General features: G+C 46.9%; 1 protein-coding gene across 1 annotated transcript; it reads left to right on the forward strand.

The window, feature by feature from the left end:
* The first annotated feature begins 366 nt into the window (after window positions 1-366).
* LOC114846710 (potassium voltage-gated channel subfamily H member 7-like) lies at window positions 367-21,023 on the forward strand. The gene is made up of 15 exons (XM_055504858.1): window positions 367-877; window positions 1,134-1,364; window positions 7,782-7,937; window positions 9,978-10,418; window positions 10,503-10,714; window positions 11,732-12,157; window positions 13,169-13,568; window positions 13,774-13,973; window positions 14,644-14,896; window positions 16,361-16,566; window positions 16,639-16,726; window positions 16,840-16,998; window positions 17,757-17,913; window positions 18,881-19,058; window positions 19,161-21,023. Exons 1-15 carry the CDS (start codon window positions 802-804, stop codon window positions 19,374-19,376), a joined length of 3,399 nt encoding a protein of 1,132 aa, XP_055360833.1. The 5' UTR covers window positions 367-801; the 3' UTR covers window positions 19,377-21,023.
* The last annotated feature ends 320 nt before the right edge of the window (window positions 21,024-21,343 follow it).

Consider the following 21,343-nt stretch of genomic DNA (forward strand, 5'->3'; position numbering starts at 1 on the left):
CACCGGACTCACCAACCAACCAGCCCATCAGTTCTTAGATTTAAAGTCGGAATAATGGCAGCTTTAAAACCATTTCACAGTCTTAATACTTGCTCATAGGAAAAAGATGCCGAGGCAGCACCTGGTTCAACTTTTTATACACACACACACAATGTGAAAATACAGATGTGGGTTGTTGTTACAGAAGATGTGGCTGCTGAGACCAGAAATATCAAAAGCTGACAAACTCATACCAACACAGTGTGTCAGCTGTGAACCATTCCAGGTGACTACCTTCTGTAACTGATCAGCGGCTGACGCGGGTGCGCCAAAGCCGCACGCGTCCCCCCTCCCCCCCTCCTCCAAATGAGCGCATATTCCAGCGGTGCTCATTCTGCGCGCACAGCGCTGTAACTTATCCCCACAGTAGGTGGAGGGAACTAAGCCCCCTGGGAGCCACGTCACTCCTCCTGGCATATCAACCACCGTCCGCTGTGCGCGTGCAGCACACCGCCGTGAGGACGTCAGGATCGCATCCATCCGCGGCGCGACATGTTGTGCGCACTGAATCTAAGTCGAGCAGTCCTCCCCGAATCCGCGCGTTTCGGCGAGGAGGCGTTTGCGTGTTCAGGCATACAAGCGGGCTAAAGGGAAACTCCGCGGCACAACGGGGAAGGTCGTTCAAAGTGGAAGGGAGCGCTCGCGCCGAGCATGCGTCTGCGTGGCGACGGACGCATCACGAAGAGCCCGCATCCGTAACTTCGGGATTTACTTGTAAAGCCGCTTTCTGAGGAGATCGCGGGATATTCCGTGTGTACAAACATGCCGGTAAGAAGAGGTCACGTTGCGCCACAGAACACATTCCTTGGAATAATCATTCGGAAATTTGAGGGTCAGAGTAAGTATCTTGTTTATTTCAATTTGTGTAAATGTTAGTTAAACAAAAAAATAGCGTTATAAATAAAGGAAGACATATTGAATGCTTTTAAATAAATCTGGCATTTAATTTCAGCGTTATATAAACAATATGTGAAGAGTGAGAGTGAACATAATGTTGTTATTGCTGGTTGATATGTGCCACCTGATACTGTGCTGTACACTGGGTTCTGGGGTCAGATGTACCACGGCAGCGCTCACTGGCTTTTTCCACGCAGACCGCAAATTCGTGATAGCCAACGCCAGAGTGGAGAACTGTGCGATCATCTACTGCAACGACGGCTTCTGCGAGATGACCGGCTTCTCCCGGCCCGACATCATGCAGAAGCCGTGCACCTGCGACTTCCTGCACGGGGACCTGACCAACCAGGAGGCCATCGGACAGGTGTCCCAGGCCGTGCTGGGGTCCGAGGAGCGCAAGGTGGAGATCACCTACTACCGCAAGGACGGTGAGTGGGAGACGGGGGCTGTGGGAGCCCAAACGGGCCTCCGGGGCAGAACCCACTGCAGCCCAGTGCTGTGTTCACTGTGAGGTCACTTCCCACACTTTACAGTGGGAGCGGGCGGTTCTAAAATAGCCTCTGTCACTTCAGTCATGCCAGAGGCTTTTGTGTTCTAGGTGACCTCTGTGTTTACATCAAGAAGGTTGTAATTAGAGCTTTTACCGGAACCCATATTATATTCGCAGGGAATAATCACAGCATTAGAATTAAAGTGTGTCATATCCTTGTCCCTTTGACCTTAGCTTCACTTTAGTTGGCTGCTTCTTTGTGTTGTCGTAAAACCGGCTCCACGGCGACGTTTAGGGTGACGTGTGCAGCAGAGGACGCTCGTCAGTGAGTCAACAGAAAACGCAGAGGTTGAGATACTGTAGGAGACACATCTGTTTGCTTTCTTCCTCCGAAGCGCTCACACCTTTCAACTGGAACGGCGGTTCACAAACGCAAGCGTGGAGGACTTTTAGCAGCCAGCAGATCAGTCCACTAATCCGTAAAATTGCGCTACATGCGATAGGACGCGGCTTTGCCAGCTTTGCATCAAAACGCTCCCGCCCGTAACGCCGGACTGGGGCCTGTCATTCATTTTTTTTTTTTTTTTCAAGTTGCTTCCCGTTCTTGAATGAACGGTGAATGGAGACACACATCCTGAGTCAGAGAGCATTAATGGGAGGCCTCTCCTCGGCAGCACAAATCCACAGACTGACCACACGCACGTGAGCTTTTCACGGTCGCTGTTCCATGACTGTGTGGAGTCAACCTGTGCAACATCAGCTGTAAAACCCAACAACAAGAACATTTATTTGGATTATTGTCTTTATATTCTATATTTTAATAAAGGAGGACATTTAACACATTCTATTAAATCGCAAGGAGCCAGTTTCAATATTTAATTGTGAGTTTGATTAGATTCTAGGCCATGGATACATGTTTAATCTACCATCAGCAGGAATCAGCCTCACGTTTGTTTTTTTCTTTTTTTTCTCTTTTTTTTTTTTTGTTAATCATGATGAAGCCAAGAGCCAGCTGCTACACTGCTAAAATAGATTGTTTCAGAAACCTGGAAGACAATTACTCAAAACACTCCAGGGCCCGTGTGCGAGAGCACACGCAGCTCGGCGCACGCGTTGAACACGTACGCGCCGCTCGCCGCCTCGACGCCGTTCGCCTCGTGACGTTCCAATTGTGGCCGACGCGAGCTCCAGAAGCCTTCCAACATGATCATTGTTCTCCGTCTTCACAATCCCTCCCTGGTGTGCATCTCAACTCCTAATACTCCCCCAGAGGAATTCATGGCGAGCGCGTGTTGGTGAATAAAGATGTCAGGGCTGACAGTGCCGTGAGTGGGAATGAGCAGCTTATGGAGTAAATGCATTAACCCGGTGTGGGTGACGCCGCCGTGGCGGAATAAAAAGCCTGACAGCAGCCTCGGGAAGCGATGGCCCCCTCGATCCAAGTTGAAAGTCACTGCATTTCAAGATATCAGCCCTCATGCAAATCAGTTAATCCCTAAAGCTTTCGGTTTTCCATTCACCTGCTCTGTAGTACGTCAAAAATTTCCATGGGGGTGTTAGGAAACGAACTGTTTTGCAGCCAGTATTCCCCCCTCTCTGTTTTTCTGCAGACACAATCACCCTAAATGTTAGATTGTGATCAGTGAGCATGGGCTAAATGGTGAGTATGAAGCATTTGCTCCCACCAATAACCAGATTGGGAATATTGATGAATAAGGTTGGGATTTGAGGAAGCTCTGGGACATCAGGAGCAACAAAGCTTCGCCTCTTTTCAGCGAAAAAGGCAAAAGTTAAGCTGCTTATGCATATGCTTAGAAATTAAAAGTAGTGGAACAATGGGGGAGCGCCGCGACAGCACAAGAGCATGTTATTGTGATTTTTCATGCTCCCCTGAAAAAGGGCTCCGAGCGGAGAGCGCCACACGTGCGACCCCCCCCCCTCCAGTGACGAGGCAAAATCAATGAGATAAGTGCTTTCCCTGGACGGCTTTGTGAAGCTATCCTATTCCACGGGGTGTAATAATACTTTGTACCTGAATGAGTTCAAACAAAAGGAAGCTGACACCGTGCAGCGTGCGGCTAAGTTAAATGGATAATGGCTACATAACAGCGGCAGCTTAACTAATCGTGCTGAATGATCTCGGAGCATGTGGCGCGCGGGGGGTGTAGCGTTTCATAGCGTCGCCGACTCCCCCACCGAGGGGCCCGAAGGGGCATGTCCCACTGGGGAGGCTTCCAGTGGCGGCGGTAGGGGGGGCACGAGGGGGGGAGGCGCCTACGGTGCTCGAGGTGTGCTGCAGACACCCCCAAAGAGCACAGCCATTTTCCATCACGCTCAGAAAAACACACGGCGCCCCCTCATCAGGTTTCATCGTCCGGAGAGGAATCGTCTTGTCCGAGCAAATTAAAAAACATGGCCGTTCGACCTCGTTTGTACAGTAAACAACAGCAGCATCGTCTTCCCTCTCGTACACTGTGCTGATTTGTTTGGATCCTTCCGATACCAGTGTGAAGTAACGTTACTGGTAGCGAGGAGGAGCAGATGGAGCTTTGAACACTATAACAATGCATGAGTTTGTACTTGAGGTGGGGGTCTAATATTCCTCTCTTTGCCATCTGTGTTTTTCTGTTAATGCTGAACTACTGAATGCGATAACTTTAATTCCTCTCACCCATTCCAGTCTGCCAACACGCGTGATAAATTAAGCTGAATAATAGATGCTGAGGGGGCAAAGTATCGCAAATTGATAACCGTAAACACAGATTAAATGTAGCTTGAGTTGCTATCGCTGATGGCTCCGGAGACGCTGATTGATGTTGAAATTAGGGCAGGCCGCGTGGCTGCGAGCGGTCTTCGCCCGGGCAAGATAGCGCCGCAAGACCCGAGGACTCGGAAACAAAGGGCCAACTTGCGCGGCCTCTCCCAACGCGCCCCGCTCCCAATTGGCCATGCCCCAGTAACGTTGCGTATTGGCTTAAGCAGAGCAGCCCTAAACGAGAAACATGTCAGATTTCATTATACAAGATTTACTACCGGGGTGTAGTCTGGGGCTGTACTGTTTAAAAGCTGTGGTTGTGGACAGTGAACTGGTAGAAAAATACAAAAACAAAGATCAACGTGCCGATAATATTACTCATGTTTCTCCCTAAAGCAGATCAGCTTATGCAGATTAATAGGAAGGCCTCAATACATCTAAATCTAAACGTGAGGCTCAAATAAGAAAAAGCTCCCTTTTTAAAATAAGATTAAAAGATATTTAGTACTTGTTCTACTGTATAAATATAAACACTGCCATAAAGACCTCTTACGTTAAACTAAACCTCTGTTTGACCCACGAGTCATCGCTGAAGCAGCGCCCAGAGGATCACTTGATTAAGTATCAATGTTTTAATAATTGATGATGGAAATAGAATCTACAGTAATGAAATTTCCATCATCAAAAGAGAGCTAACGTTAATGCACTGTCCATTCATTCAGGCAGGTGTGAATAACATTCCTTGGGTAAAGGTCAGAGAGTGAACGGACGGACACTCTCCCGCTGGTCCTAACTGCTCCGCTGTCAACGATGGTACTGTAATTGTGTCCAGCGGCTACGGCCGAGTTTGGACAGCGCTTTGCTGTCCGGAGCTAAAGGACATAAGTATTGGCTAGTATTCACTGTACTGAGTGTACTGTGTGTTAGAGAAGGTCATATTTTAATTTCTATGATTGTAAAAATGTAATATTTGCTATAAGCTGGATCAGAATCACAATAAAGGGTCGGATGCAGTAGATTAAATGTATCAGCTCTGCTCATGTTGCTGACGACCAGCAAGAGGACTGGGTACAGATAATTCATTTATTAAATGTGGAAATACCAGAAGTATTTTATAATGTACTGGCAGAGAAAAGAGTAGTCACAGCCAACAAAGCTGTGTTCTCTGTTCTGCGTTTATTCTTAGTATTATATAAAACTTCCTAATGTGCTGTGGGTGCTTCGGCGGAGGCTTTTCCCATCTGAACCAAACCCGGTGGCCACATCTGGAAAACGGGTCAAACTGCAATCCCATATTATTTCCTAGCGAATCTGAAAAAGGCTGCAGCGTCTCCTAAAAATGCCTGGCAGCTCATCGTTGCACCTCAGCCGCGATGTCACGTCGACCGAGGCAATTTGTGGCTCAACGGGGGGTGCAGCATCACACGTCCAGTAAAACGGGATCTTCCATCTGACATCAGTATTTATTCTGGCTTTGAGCGGCTGAGCCCATTTAGACAGCGACATTTGGTTTGGCTTGCGGCGGCTTTGTAAACACGCCGGTGATATTTTGAATGTGGAAATGATAATGGCTCTGTCTGGGAAGTCCAGACGCTAAATCTCCTTAAAGATGAAACGCTCCAGAAGTCAATCAGCATAAGCACCAAGGAGATAAAGTGAATGGGGCTTTGTTATGTAAGAATCTCCACAACCCGGACAAGGGGAGGTTTGAGTGCGCATCATTTCCTTCCCAGAATATCTTCGGTTAACTGCTTGACCAGGTCAGACGTGGGATGGCTAACGCGCTTGTTCCCACTCAATAGCTGAGCCTGTGTTTCCCCACGTCATGAGTGGCGCTGCTGATCGCATGGTTTGCTGCCCCCATCCCAAGGCCGAGCAAAGAAAAGCGCCCGTTGTGTTAATAAAAAACCTCACTTGTGTGTTAGTGTTGAAGCGCCGCAGGGGAAATACGCACACGTCATCAAATTGTTAATTTGAAGAAATGTTTTATAATAGCATATCATATTTAACTCCGAACTGCCCCAGCTTCATTGACTGAACAGAGTGGCTACAGAGGAGCCTTCCTTTGGTCCATTTCGGTAGAGGTGACATTCAGCAGGAGGCCCGATGAGAAGCCGCCCCCATAGCTTAGCCGTTCAGCACCACCATTGTTTCCCATCTGCTGGAGTAAACTCCAGCCCAGGAATTATTCTGCTGAATGAACTGCACTATATTGGTGGCAATTAGTAACAGTACAAATATAATGCTTTACTTTTAGTTGTCTTTATTTATAGCTCGGATATGTGGAAAAACCTGTACTTTGAAGAATAAATGAAGTGAGCTGGCATGTACTACAGTATATAAGCAGTAATAATGTTCTGGAGAAAACACATTTTTAATTTATGGGCTCAGGATTCCCTAAACTAAAGCTGTTTATATTTAATGCACAAGCTATTGATTTATTCATAAAACTAGAAACCCCCAAACTAGAAAACCCCAAAGAGTGAGCAGAATTTAGATGATGTGCATCTGTACGTGCGTACAGATGCCTGAGGAGCAGTGAGCACATCTGCAGCTGATTCCTCTCAAGGAGGAAGAACACAGATTTTTACAGTGTATATAAACTGTGGATGTGCGTGTCTTTATTTATAATCATGAATGAGTCTCTCAGTCTCTTTTCCTGCTCCCTGAAAGATCAGAGCGTAGTGGAACCAAACGTGTTCTTTCTGGGTGGGTTTAGTCATTGCTTAGCTCCTTGTTTTCCCCGCCAAATCCCGAATTCCACTCACATTTCCCCATTTTCAGGTTAAAGTATTAAAAATCGCATGGCCGCATGGTCGGAAGTGACTTCTGGGAGTTTTGATGGGAAGATCTTTCCAAAAGAGCCGCGGCATGCAGAGGCGGCCCGAGCTTGTTATATTTAGTCAGACAGCGAGCCCACTGCTAATGAATGCTGCTGGCAGGGTGTCTGTGAGCCCCGAGGAGATTACAGCAACCATTGGTAATATGTGTCCTCTGCGAGCAGGAGAAGCACCACAAGCCTGACAGATGAACACAGGGCGACAAAGGGACAGTTTGTTATTCAAACGTGTTTTGGGCTTTTTGCGTTGTTGGCTGGAGGAAATTCAGTGACACCGGAAGCCTTCTTCAAACTGTGATAATGTACAGTACTGTATGTCATTTTACAGTAACTATCCTGTTGGTGACCAGTGGCCAGGGACGTTTCATTGGAGGACAGCTGGGCCTGCAGGCGCCGCTGGCTTTTGCTAACACAGCTATAACCAGTGCAGATGAGAAATGATGATATTCTGGGCTCCGGACTAACTTTAGATCGTGGGCTGTTTTCTGCTCCACTGCCTCACACGAAGCTCAGTCGCAGCGATTATTGCTATGAGCACGTTGCAAACCTCCAAATTGGCTCTAATTTGTTCTGCCCATTTGATCCATTCTAATAAACAATGCTGCGTGGCTCATTTTGACGCCGCGTGTTTGCTCATTAAAACTATTACATTCCAATTGCAAATAAAAGCGATGACCTTTGATTTCTCCCAGTGGACAGATAGAAACATATGAGGGAAGGATATTGCATGATTCAGCTTTTTGCCCTTGGTTTTCTCTCAGGCTCTGATTTCCAGTGCTACACTCACATAATCCCAGTGAAGAACGAGGAGGGCGTGGTGATGATGTTCATCTTAAACTTCGACTACGTCCTGGACGAGGGAAGCGACAACTCCGCTGAGAAAATAAGCCCCACGTCGCCCACGAAGTCTGATCAAAGTGAGTGAACAAATTAAATGTATAACGATTCTCAGTTCTTTATACACGACGTGTGCAGCAGTACGGTGTGTGGCTGCAGCGAGGGAAAGTCTGCTTATGTAACCTCATCTCGCAGACAACATTTAATTATTCATATCTGCTTTATGTCTTTATGGGAGAGCAGCGTATACCACATGCCTGGTTGCTTCTCTTTTATTTAGACGCGTGTCAGGAGATGTAAATGTCAATGAAACCTTCCTGCTCCAATGCGATTGGAGACTCTCGGCTCAACTATCCACTTCGCTCAGCATGAGTTGCTCCAAGGCCGCTGACATTTGGCGTCTGCTATAACGACGTATATTACATGCTGATACAGTATTGTATGTGCATCGGAAAATGCAGTGCAGTGTTCAACAGCATCTATAATGAGTGCAAGGCTCAATTAACAATTTTAACACATCATTACCTTCAAAAACATTTTCCTGTAGCCTCATTACTATAAAGTAGCAGCTTCCAAAAAGCAACTTTCAGATATTAAGGGTCTAATTAGAACTATGGAGGCATAAATTAATTAGCTTCTACTCTATCTATCTATCTATCTATCTATCTATCTATCTATCTATCTATCTATCTATCTATCTATCTGTCTGTCTGTCTGTCTGTCTGTCTGTCTGTCTGTCTGTCTGTCTGTCTGTCTGTCTGTCTGTCTGTCTGTCTGTCTGTCTGTCTGTCTACTGTATCCAAAAAATCCATCCATCCATCCATCCATCCATCCATCCATCCATCCATCCATCCATCCATCCATCCATCCATCCATCCACCTCTCTATCTACTGTATCCATCCATCCATCCATCCATCCATCCATCCATCCATCCATCCATCCATCCATCCATCCATCCATCCATCCCATCCATCCATCCATCCACCTCTCTATCTACTGTATCCATCCATCCATCCATCCATCCATCCATCCATCCATCCATCCATCCATCCATCCATCCATCCATCCATCCATCCATCCATCCATCCACCTCTCTATCTACTGTATCCATCCATCCATCCATCCATCCATCCATCCATCCATCCACCTCTCTATCTACTGTATCCATCCATCCATCCATCCATCCATCCATCCATCCATCCATCCATCCATCCATCCATCCATCCATCCATCCATCCATCCATCTATCTACTGTATCCATCCATCTATCCATTCGCAATCCGTTAGCATATGAGGACTAAATATATATATATGTCATCTGCAAAATCTGCACATACGATACACCTGGCCTTTTTACAGCCCAACTGTCTATTGCAGCAATCAGATGACTGTCAGAGCTGCAGCTGTCAGTCTCTCGCTCCATGTCTTGCTGAGACACTTGAGCTCCTTCACTTGGTGCAGCATCCTGCTCACAGCCCAACTGAAATAATCCACTTCCTAGCAGCGTGCAATAGCAAACAACAAATCTGTAAAGTCAAAATACACGCATCTTTGTCTATAGTATGGGGAGTAATCACATACAGGTATGGTTCATTTTAAAGATCATTATGTGCATTCCTTCACTGTCTATTTATTTTAGGTTATGCTATTCTGTACTTTAGCTGGACTTTTTATTCCCTTCCTTTACATATCGTTACTTATTGAGGTCCTTGCGATTTTCCAGAGTGCCAGTTCAAGGCATTCTCAGTACAGATGACAGTCACCCCACAGAGAGGCAGGTTGTCCATGGCACCGTATCTGCTGCCAGCTCAGGATGTCATTATGGTTCCTCTCCAGGAAACCTGTTGACTGTCACGGCTCTATTGTGAGCTGCTGGAGTTGTAGCCTCAGCACAGGGACTGGAAACAGATGGCAGCGACTTTATGTAACAAGGGTGCAGAGAGGTTTCACATTCGCCATAATGAGCTCAAAACATTCACTCTTTCCCAGGAGGAGTTAAACATATGCTACTGGGCCCCTCCATTTATATGAAGGGGCACAGTAAGATCATAAGGCTTTTTTTTTTGGCTTCCCAGTTTTTCTGTGTTGCCTTTACGTAATTTTGTTTGAATGTTTTTAGGGAGGAGCCGATTCTTCCGCTTCCGCCAGGCTGCTTTGAGCCTAATGAATACCAACAAGCAATCTCTTCCGCAAGAAGACCCAGACGCTGTAATGGTGGACTCCCCCAAAGAGAACGAGGACTCAGTGGCCCTGCAGAGCTTCCCGTCTCCCACCAAAAGCACTTGTACGCCCATCGAGGCAAACGACACGCACGCCCTCATCAGCTCCAGCCACCACTCCTCCCAGGTCAGCGTCGGCCCGGAACCAGTTGACCATTCGTCCCCCAAACTCCCATGGGAGAAGCTGTACCATGCGGAGCCACACCAGTCCTCAACCTCCCTGTCCAACACCTTCCCCCGAGGCAGCATCAGCAGCATGAGGCGAGCCTCATCCGTCCATGAAATCGAGGGCTATAGCTCGAATCCTAATAGCCTATTCAGGGATCGACACACCAGTGAAGGTTTGTACTGAAGTCAGATCATTTGAAACGAGCTGAAACAACTCCTGCTTCAAACATTCCGTGCTGTTTCGTTCTGTACCACAGGCCCTTTTAACCACATCAAGTCCAGCCTTCTCGGCTCTACCTCCGATTCCAACATCAACAAGTACAGCACCATCAACAAGATCCCCCTGATTGCGCTCACCTTCTCCGAGGCGACCGATAAGAAGGCCCATTCCCCGCCGACATCGGAGAAAGCAATCATAGCGCCAAAGGTCAAAGACAGAACTCACAACGTCACAGAGAAGGTCACACAGGTGAGTCACAGAATTCTGTTCAGGACTAGGTTTCAGGTCCTGACAGCACTCGGGATTGTATTCTGCATTTTAATTTAGTGGTTGAGACGCTGGTTGTAACGTCCTTGTCACTGCGCTAATGATACTTAATGCAATTGGTGGCAGGGGAGCCTCCGGGGGGAGGCTAGTGCGATATACTGATGCACAGCACATGTTACACACTGCTCGTGACATTTGTTGCTGGCAGGTTAGAAAAGCAGCCGGTGATCTCATGCGTCACATGGCCAACAAATAGCTGTCTGCCCCTGTCAACAGTGGAGCGGTGACATGAAGGATAAGAGAGAATAGGAACGATGCAGAGGAATAATATGTCAGTTATGGGGCACTGGTTCAAAAGTGGATCAAATATTCTGTTACCCTGCAGTCCCTGCAAGAAACATTACCTTGTACCCTCTGTCAACACCGTGTTTCATTCCTGATAATGGCCGGCTCACCATCAGAAATAAGTAATAATCTATCCATGTGTTGAACTCGGAGGGATGCGCTGAAGTGAACTATATCCTGACTCAGACACAAACCTCTCTGTTGGTCTACCTCTGCTTACGAGGCACAAAACAAGGGGTGCCTCGCTTCCACAACGTGCTGAATAATTTACAGTGCCATGCAGTCAGGGTTCACATGGCAAAGTGTTTCCTTGACAAAAGGTATGTGTAAAATATCTATGAGTACAAATACAATAATACAGTAAAGTAAAGTCCGCCGCCACTGTATCATTCATAAAGTCAAGAGTCAGCAGCGTTTTCTTCCCAAACTAGTGAGAAATGCTCTCGCACTTCACGGTGCCAGAGAGGAATCTTACTTTCATAAAGTCTTTACAGGATGAGGTTTGATAATTTGTTCTTCTGTACTTGTTTTCCACAACCTGTCGAGGCCGATGACCGCCCTCCCTGGGCCTGTTGTGGTTCTATGTTACGAATGATCTAAACCCACACGTTTGTCTCCTCTGTCCGTTCTGCCCCGCTTTTCCCGCCTCTCCAGGTCCTGTCGCTCGGAGCTGACGTGCTGCCCGAGTACAAACTCCAGACGACCCGCATCGACAAGTTCACAATCCTCCACTACAGCCCCTTCAAAGCCGTGTGGGACTGGCTGATCCTGCTGCTCGTCATCTACACGGCCATCCTCACCCCCTATTCCGCCGCGTTCCTCCTCAACGACCAGGAGGAGCAGAAGAGGCGGGAATGCGGCTACTCCTGCAGCCCCCTCAACGTGGTGGACTTAATAGTGGACATCATGTTCATCATTGACATTCTCATAAACTTCAGGACCACTTATGTCAACCAGAACGAGGAGGTCGTCAGCAATCCAGCGAAGATCGCCATCCATTACTTTAAAGGCTGGTTCCTTATAGACATGGTGGCAGCAATCCCATTCGACCTGCTTATATTTGGCTCAGGATCAGACGAGGTACAGTGTGATATCTCTAAAACACGCACAGAAGTCCTTATTGTTTTGATTCTTCCAGGGAGTTTTTAAGCACGTCACCAATCCATGCTTTCACTAAGTCCAGGGTTGTGCCCGCGGGCCACTACTTAAAGCTTGAATCTTTCTGTCTCTGGTTCTGAAAGGATTACCTTAAACAGCATGTTATTTTTTTCCCTTTTTCTTTTTTTTCCTTTTTTTTATTTCTGAATAGCCCTCATTCTAGAATCCATTTACACGGATTAATGGCTTACCAAATGGCAATCAATGATGCATTTATGTGAGGAGCAGGCCAACAGAGCTGTGTGCACAGCTTACATGCAGATGTGAGATGGCCATTGGTAGGCCGGCTGCCAGGCCTGCTGGCTGGTCCGTCGGTAGGATATGTCCCCTCGGGCTCTGGATCTACTTCAGTGCTTTATCGGTCTTTGTGCGCACTCCATTACACCAGAAAAGCTCCTGATTATGAAGCATAATCATCCACCGCCATCGCTGCTCTTGCTGAGTCAGTCCGATGGTGACGACAAATGAACCGAGATTGAAAAAACAAGATTTTGATAGATAACCAGTGCAAAATTGACTAATTCACGAATGTTTCTTTATTTCTTTAATTTAACATAATCCTTTTCCCTTCAGGTTACCGTGTGATACATTTCTTCTAAATATAGCTTTCCAGCTGGGTGTTTCTAGGCTGAACACGCAAAGTACCGCTCAACTGCGTTCTCATTCAGAAAATAAAAGCAACTGAGACAGCGGCAGATGGTTTTCGCAAGGCTCATTTAATTCAGCAGTTTAATAAGACGGTTTTAACCTACAAGCACTTGAGTAAACCTTTTGATTGGAGAGGGAATATATGTACAATAGATGACAATCAATGTTTGATGGCTTTCAAGACTTTTCCATAGGTTTGAACGTGGCCATTATGCTATATATAATATTTATATATAATATTAAGCCGTTAGCATTAAGATGCTAACGGCTGTATATTCTGTGTAGACCACCACTCTGATTGGCCTCCTGAAGACCGCTCGCCTCCTGCGCTTGGTGCGCGTGGCCAGGAAGCTGGACCGCTACTCCGAGTACGGCGCCGCGGTCCTGATGCTGCTCATGTGCATCTTCGCCCTCATCGCTCACTGGCTGGCCTGCATCTGGTACGCCATCGGCAACGTGGAGAAGCCCTACTTGGAGCACAAGATCGGCTGGCTCGACAACCTGGGCGTGTCCATCGGCAAGAGATACAACTACAGCGACCCCAGCTCCGGTCCGTCCATCAAGGACAAGTATGTGACAGCGCTTTACTTCACCTTCAGCAGCCTGACCAGCGTGGGCTTTGGGAATGTTTCCCCGAACACCAACTCTGAGAAGATCTTTTCCATCTGTGTCATGTTAATTGGCTGTGAGTATGTTATGGTCCTATTTTGCATTTCTTTACATTTAGCTTTAGGTGGTTAAAGTGTTTTATTACTCTAATAATGGAGGATGTGTGCAGCAACATTTGCTTACACCCAATTAAAGGTGACAATAATGTGTGCGTGGCCCATAAAAATGCAAAATATTGCATCTGAACTGAACTCACCTCATCTGTTCTCCCTGTGTCTCAGCTCTCATGTATGCCAGCATTTTCGGGAACGTCTCCGCCATCATCCAGAGGTTGTACTCAGGCACGGCTCGCTACCACGCCCAGATGCTGCGGGTCAAAGAATTCATCCGCTTCCACCAGATTCCCAACCCGCTGAGGCAAAGGCTGGAGGAGTACTTTCAACACTCATGGACCTACACCAACGGCATTGACATGAATACGGTAAATAGCAATCTGTCGACAAAAAAACTGAGCTTGTTGAAAATGAAGTCATCATAATCTATAATATACTATAATAATAATATTCTAAAGACAACTTTCTTTTTCTCTTCTGCTTTTCAACTGGACTTAAATCTCTTCATTGGTAAGAGCAGGAGGTACTTATTTATTTTTATGGCTAAATGAAACTTTTGTAGAGTTAGTCAGAGCCTAATTGTTCTGCATCTGTGCATTAATAAAAGGCATTAATGCTTTTGTAATTGTCCATTTGTCTAAGCTGTATGTACTCATATTAGAATTTTATATTTTTTTATCAGCAGGTTTCAGATAAACGCTTGATATTAGCCAAATTCTTACATAACAATATTTTATTGTCTATATGAATTTTGTTTTATATATTCTCTAAATGTTCAAAGATGAATAAACCAAATTCCTCGTCATTATTTAATACAAAAAACTCCTTTTTACATTTTAATTCAACAAACGTTCTTCATTATTAGTAGTAGCTGTCATGTCTGATCCTTGTGATGATCTAACAGTAACAGTTACAGGAGCATCTGCTTCCTTCTGTCAGCCTCCATTTAGTTTTAGTTTAATAACTGATGTTTAAACATCTAAATGATTCATCAAATAACTTCTTGCCTTTTACTCACTGATCTTCTCTGCACCGCAGGTGTTAAAAGGTTTTCCTGAGTGCCTGCAGGCCGATATCTGTCTTCACCTCAACAGGAATCTTCTCCATAACTGCAAAGCGTTCCAAGGAGCCACCAAAGGCTGCTTGAGGGCGCTGGCCATGCGTTTCCAGACCACGCACGCGCCTCCTGGAGACACGCTGGTCCACTCTGGCGATGTGCTCACGGCTCTCTACTTCCTGTCCCGCGGCTCCATCGAGATCCTCAAAGACGACATTGTGGTGGCCATTCTGGGTAAATACAAGCCTATTCGTTTCGTTGAGGAGGTTTATACAGGACAAATTGCAAAAGGGACCTGTAAATGTGAAAACATAAGCAAGGTAGTTTCTGATGGACACAAAATATTTGAGGTCCGTATGACTCAGAGTGGTTTCCAACCTTTATACACTGTGACTTCCTCTGCACGTGAATAGTTTTCAGCTCACTGCAGCAGCTAAAGTGTCCTGTTCACACATTCTGTGTAGAAAGGCAAGGAATGGCTGCCACCACCCCGTCTCTGTCCTCTGGGCTAAAGGGCTGTTCATGTGACAGGTCTGAGACTGTGACATTTGTATTAAGTGGCTCCGTGTAAGGTTGTTTGGCAATTTCAAAGATCGTGGGTAAAGAGCTTCCACTTTCCTGACAGTGCAGAGAAATGTGGATTATAGAAAGGGCAGGAAGCTACTGGGAAGCTCTGGCTGTAACGAATGCAGGCTTTAAATGTCTCGCCTTAGCAATGCAGCCGTGCTGAATACTCTGTAGTGTGTGGGTTTATGGTTTTGTTTAGGTCAAACCACAACCAGGTGCTACAGGCCAAGCCTGGACTAAACTTGCCATTATTCATGAGATGGATGCTCTGCAAAGCTGCACCTGACAGAATGAGGCGTTAGCTTAGCAAAGCTGCCCCATCAGAACAGCTACTATTCACACACACGGCTAACAATGTCTGCTGTGATTGACCAGACCATAATGCTCCATAAGCAAAAAAGTCATCCATGTTACCATGTCCTACACCAATTTACCTCAGCCTCCAACCAGGTACTGGCCAGTTCTGTTAAAGCCTGTTCCTCCTAATGGCGTCCAGTCCAACCCTCTGCCTCCGTGTCTGTATCTGCAGGCTAATGACGATCTGAATCTTTTTGGTCAGGGCTGCGGGGGCGCGAAGAGACACCACTCTGTGTGATGGTCCGCTCTGTGTGTGGAAAGGTGTCTGGTGCATGCTGGGAAAGGCTGCACATCACATCTCTTCCTCCCGAACCCCTGCTTGCATTGTTGGCATTTAGTGAACCCCGGGAACAACAAAGGGATTTTTTATGATGCCCTTTAAGCAGACCTCTGTATCTTTGCGCGCTGGAGCCCTATATATATCTTCGCTACTTTAAAAGCAGAGCTTCTACCCGATTCCTAGATGCTTCATTATGTGATCGCCATTACCAACACAAATATTTGCTTTGAAGTGCACCACAAGTATGTCAATCTCAATCAAGGCCTCCTTCCCCCCCACATCAAAGTTGCTTTGAGTTAGCGGTTATTCCTCAGCATAAATTATGGATCAAAGATAGAAACACAGTTGATGTGCAACACAGAGAGAAGAAGCCTCATGATTTTCAACGTAAATGCATCAACGCTTCCCCTTCGAAAACATGACACAGCTCATTTTTCTCAACAGCCCGTGCATGTTATTTTCTATATGTTTGTGTGTGTGTTTGTCACAACCAGGAAAAAATGACATCTTCGGGGAAATGATCCATCAGTTTGCCAGTCCTGGAAAGTCCAATGCTGACGTGCGAGCTCTGAGCTACTGTGACCTGAGCACTATTCAGAGAGAGGATCTGCTGGAGGTGATTGACATGTACCCGGAGTTCGCCGACTACTTCTTCAACAACCTGGAACTCACCTTCAACCTCAGGGACGAGTCGGCCAAGGTAGATCATTGTGGGTGCCAATTAAATGAAACTGCATTAATGAATAGATAAACAACCCCTGCGTTGTTGTAGCCCCCCGATCCCCAAGGCTGTGACTCGGATGGACAAGGCACTAAAACCATGAAAAGGAGGATCTCCTTCACGCCAGATCCACCTAAAGGTGAGAAGCAGTCTGTGAAAAGATTTACTCAGCTTTCTGGCTGCATGTGATCTTCCTGTTACCAGGGCGATGAGTACGGTGTTAGTCCACTTCTACTGTTGGTCCTTCTACAGGGGAAAACAAGGAAATGGAAAAGAATATGAGGAAGGAGAGAAGTAGCTTGTGCCTAAAGACGGGGTCAGGACTCCTGAGCCCCCCTTCACCGAAACCCTCCATCCACAACTCAAACGCTACTGTAGGAGATGCCTTGGAGAGAAGCCCATCGTTTGAAGGTAATGTGTTTAATTTAATTGTAGTATTATTGTAGTGCTCTAATAGATTTAAGTATTTTATTGAATGTCTTTTTTGGTGGGACGAAAGTGAAATATTATACTTGTATTCTATATTGATCTGCAACCGAACTTGCTTCAGCAAACTGAAATTCTTTTACTCGCAATCTATAACACACAACAGCAACTGCAAAAGTGCCCAATTATCTCCCACTGAACCCAGAGACTTTTAATTAGCCGTTACACAAGCATCAAGAAGAAAAACCGCTAAGTGACAGACCGGGGCTATTTTTAAGTTCTATTCCTCGAAAGAGGGAAACAAGCCACATGAGAGCGAACGTGAGTCCCCGTCCGCGTTGAACGCACACGCGGCCAACAAAGATCCTCACATCTACATGTCTCATCGTGGTCGAACAATGCCTCCCGCACAGACTGCTGCCCGAGATAGGGTGATCACTCTCAACGCGGCACAAAGGGAGCTCAGCACATATCACAGAGCAGCGCGCTGAGACCCAGGTGCCAGGCCCAGATAGCAACGGGGCTGGTCTGCCGCTAGAAAACCTTACATTAGCAGTTCTCATGGTGCAAAGGTTTGATTAATTGCAATAGAAAAACATCCTACGCGCAGCTCTGCTGTAGAGATTGATTGCAGGTTATTTCAGTGTTTTGTTTTGTTTTGTTTTTTTGCTTTTGGCCGTGACGTCGGCTTCTGGCCTACATGTGTGGACGTAAAGCGCAAAGTGTTGCCTTTGGTTTCTCAGATCTGCGCTGTGAAAAATGGGCCTGTAAAAAGCCAACGGACTACCTGGATGAGTCAGCGCAGTTCCAGGACCTCCGAGAGGACGATAACTCTGCCAGCGAAATCACGTACGGGGAGGTGGAGCAGCGCCTGGGTCAGCTTCAGGAGCACTTGAGCAGGTATTCGTCCCGCTTTGACGGTCGGGTCGGGAATGTTTGGGACCGATGAGTTATTCCACCCTTACATTTGCTTTGTTTTTTAAAGTTGTCGCCTCCCCCAGTTGCTAATGTGCACGAGGAGGTGTCAGAAGGCAACTAGTTGGCAGAAGTCGCTGTTAGACTCAGAGTGGGAGGCCGGAACTGTGGGAAACAGGACATCGGACTTGAGCATGATTTGGTACAGTGGCCACAGGACGCCTGAAAGCAGCATTCCAATGAGCGGCAGGAGGCATTTTAGCTGGAATTGTCACAGAGAATTAAAAACAGCATCAGGGTGTCGGAAACACTAGGCCGGCTCATTTTATTTAGCACAAGTGAGATATTTGATGCACTGCACTCGGCTTGAATTCGCGCTTTTCAGTTATTCTAGTCGCTTATGTCTTTTTTTGTGTGTTTCTATGTGCGTTTTTCAAAATAAAGCAGCGGGCCTCCTCAATCAATCCAGTTATAAAGCCAAGGACAATGTTGTTTAGACCTGAATTGAATTCCACAATTTTACACTTCTACGCTGCCTTTATGCAAATATCATCTAGGAAATAAACGCTGCCTCACGTCAGCGAAGGAGCCCCGTAATCCAGGAACGCGATCAATTTGACACGCTCTGTGTGCTTTAGATGGGAAAGAGATAATTGAAAGGTTGGTCAGCACTCCCCAATTCTGCCCTAAATTTAGAGATTGGAAGAAACCTAGTCATAATTAGATTGAACAAATGAGTGGTACAGTCATTTCCACAGTAAATGCTGAATTCACACCTCCCACACGAGACTTATTATCACTTCTAGCAGCAGCAGCGTCTTTCGTCTACTACTCTGTCGCCCCCCGTCGAGGAGCACCAGCGCCACCTGGTGTTCGCTACGGAACAGCTGAGCGGGTTCGGGGCTTTTTGCAGGACTTGATCGCTCTGTCCGCCCTTCTGCTCCTTTTAAAGGCTGGAGTCTCAGCTGCTGTCGGACATTCAGACCATCCTGCAGCTGCTGCAGAGGCAGCCGACGCTGGGACCGCCGGCCTACAGCGCCGTCACCAGTCCGCACTACCACAGGCCTGCTGTGAAGGTCCAGCCGGTCGTTCTGACGGCAGGCCACTATTTCAGCTACGCGGGAACTCAAGTAAGGATGCCGACCTTCAGCGCTAGCTCTTCGCCCCACGCAGATGCAGTGGCGTTCTCTTTGGCGTTCCTCAGCTTTAAACGTTCTGCCTCCTCGTGTTAGGGCCCCGTCCACAAGGCGGAGAGCACGGAGCCGGCGCCGACGGAGAGCGGCCTCGTGCAAAGACACGCGGAGGCCCGACCGCAGCAGCAGCAGTCCGCGGCCACTCTTCTTCCAGCTGAAAGCTCCTCCTCTTCCTCCTCAGCCCCTTCTGATACCAACCTCAGCACCACCGGGCTCCTCAGGCCCGGCTCGCAACTGGAAGTTCCCCGGCCGTAAACCAGCAGCACAGTATTCTACTGTAGGAGTTGTAATGCTGTAGTTACTAAGTAGCAACTTTTTTTTTATCAGCATGCTGGCACAGACATATGTATTGTCAATTTGTAATGCCTTGTTATTAGAAATACGACGTTATTTTCCTTCCATGATGCATGTGGACGAAACACTGCTGTCTGCGGTTAACACTGTAGTAGAATGTGTTTTCTGCAGCTACTAGTACATAGCCATGGGTCCATTTTGTAGCAACGGTAGCCCCATCGAGCGTCATCATTAGGTTCCTCATATGACATATGTCCTGACGCGTTTTGATGCCCAAACAATCGGAATGAATGTAATCTGACCGCCCCCACGCGAGGACGACCGAGGGACAGTCTCTCCAACGATGAGCCCGCCGGCCCGTGCTCACGCTAGCTGGGCCCGTTCCACCAGAGCGCCACGTAATGCGGGCCGCTTCCCGGTGTCATCTGCAGAGCCAGGGTGGGTCCGGCTCCCCCGGCACTCGGGCCGTAGCCTCGCCAGGCTGTGCGGCAGATGGAGCAGGTGAGCTGGGCAAACCAGGAAGCACGGTGCCCAAGGTTGGTAGGAATAGCCTCAGGAAAGACACGGATGCTGGGCTCACGAGGGTCCAGGGAGAAAGCGAGAGAGGATGATTCCAGCCTCTTGGGCTCCACTCAAAAGTGACACAAACCATCCATCTTGTCCCCCCTGGCCGGTGCCAGGCGCTACGAGGAGGTGGCCGAGCTCTGCGGGACTTTTTGCATCTCCGTGAACGTCGTGCATGCGCGAACGCCCGAAGCCAGTTGCCGCAACTTACGCATCGCACCTGAAACGGAGACACCGCCCGATGTGACGCATGACGGTCACAGCTGACGTTATCCATGTTAGAGCCCGTTAGAGTCTGAAGCCTGTGTGTGTGTGTGTGAGGCATATTCCACTTTTCTTAGAGGGCCTGCACCTGCACGCACGCCGAGCAAACGGACTGAGTCCTTATCCGTAGTAAGTGTTCTTGTTTGCCTGTCTTCTCTGAAGTGAGACTCAGGGGTCATGGACAATTGCACTGCAATAACATTACAGTATCAAGTATACTGTAGTTTTCTTCTCTAAACGTGCATTATTTGGGCTGTCACTGACGTGCACCTACTGTACTATACGAAGCCAAGAGAGCACAGCATACGTGCATGTCCAGGCGGATCTGCTGACGCAGCGCATGTGTTTTTTTAGCTCATCATTTACTGTGCGCCACTGCTCATCAGCCCCAAGTAGCACAGTACAACAATAAATGATGTCAGCATACGCGTCTCATTCAGGGTGCACTTAGAGCGTAGGAGGGGAGGAACTGGGGAACGCATGGAACGTTAGTAGTAAAGGCCCCAGGGAGGGTCACGTGCCTAAACAACCAGTCCAGATGCTACGTCGGCATCTTCATTTGTAATTAACCATACGACAACAAGTCACACTGTTTCCCTGTGCTGCTTTTGTTGAACAATACATACGATACTGTTGGACACCTTTTAGAAAATAAATGCATTATATTGCCACATGTAAAAGGAAACTTTTTTTTTAACTGAACAACTTATTTAGCAAAATATTAGTATTTATGTTTGTTTTGAAGCATTGGGAGCAATAAATGAAACCACTTATACCTGTGTCACTGTTTTCCCCTTGTCACTAACAATATTATGGGATATAAGAGGCTATATGAGGATTATTATATAGTGCCTCTATAAACTCACTGGCCACTTCATATTCCACATTAAACAAACGTATACTTATTAAAATGGCCATATTATTATTATACCTTTTTTATAGTATGATGTTATATAGCAACAAAATATAGTTACCGGTATTTCTACAGATAAAAGCAGTAATTATCTTTGTAGGTCATCGTGGGCTTGTAAAATCTATCTCGTGTCCCGATTGCGACATCTAGTGGTGAGAGCCGGAGTCGCGTTTTTGGTAAAACGAAA

Source organism: Betta splendens, chromosome 21 (assembly GCF_900634795.4).
Source record: "Betta splendens chromosome 21, fBetSpl5.4, whole genome shotgun sequence".
NCBI lineage: Eukaryota > Metazoa > Chordata > Actinopteri > Anabantiformes > Osphronemidae > Betta > Betta splendens.

Coding starts and splice junctions, on each gene's coding strand:
- LOC114846710 (XM_055504858.1), top strand. CDS start 802: ATGCCGGTAAGAAGAGGTCACGTTGCGCCACAGAACACATTCCTTGGA. Junction 1,365..7,781: donor CACCTACTACCGCAAGGACG/GTGAGTGGGAGA, acceptor GTTTTCTCTCAG/GCTCTGATTTCCAGTGCTAC. Junction 19,059..19,160: donor TCAGCTACGCGGGAACTCAA/GTAAGGATGCCG, acceptor TCCTCGTGTTAG/GGCCCCGTCCACAAGGCGGA.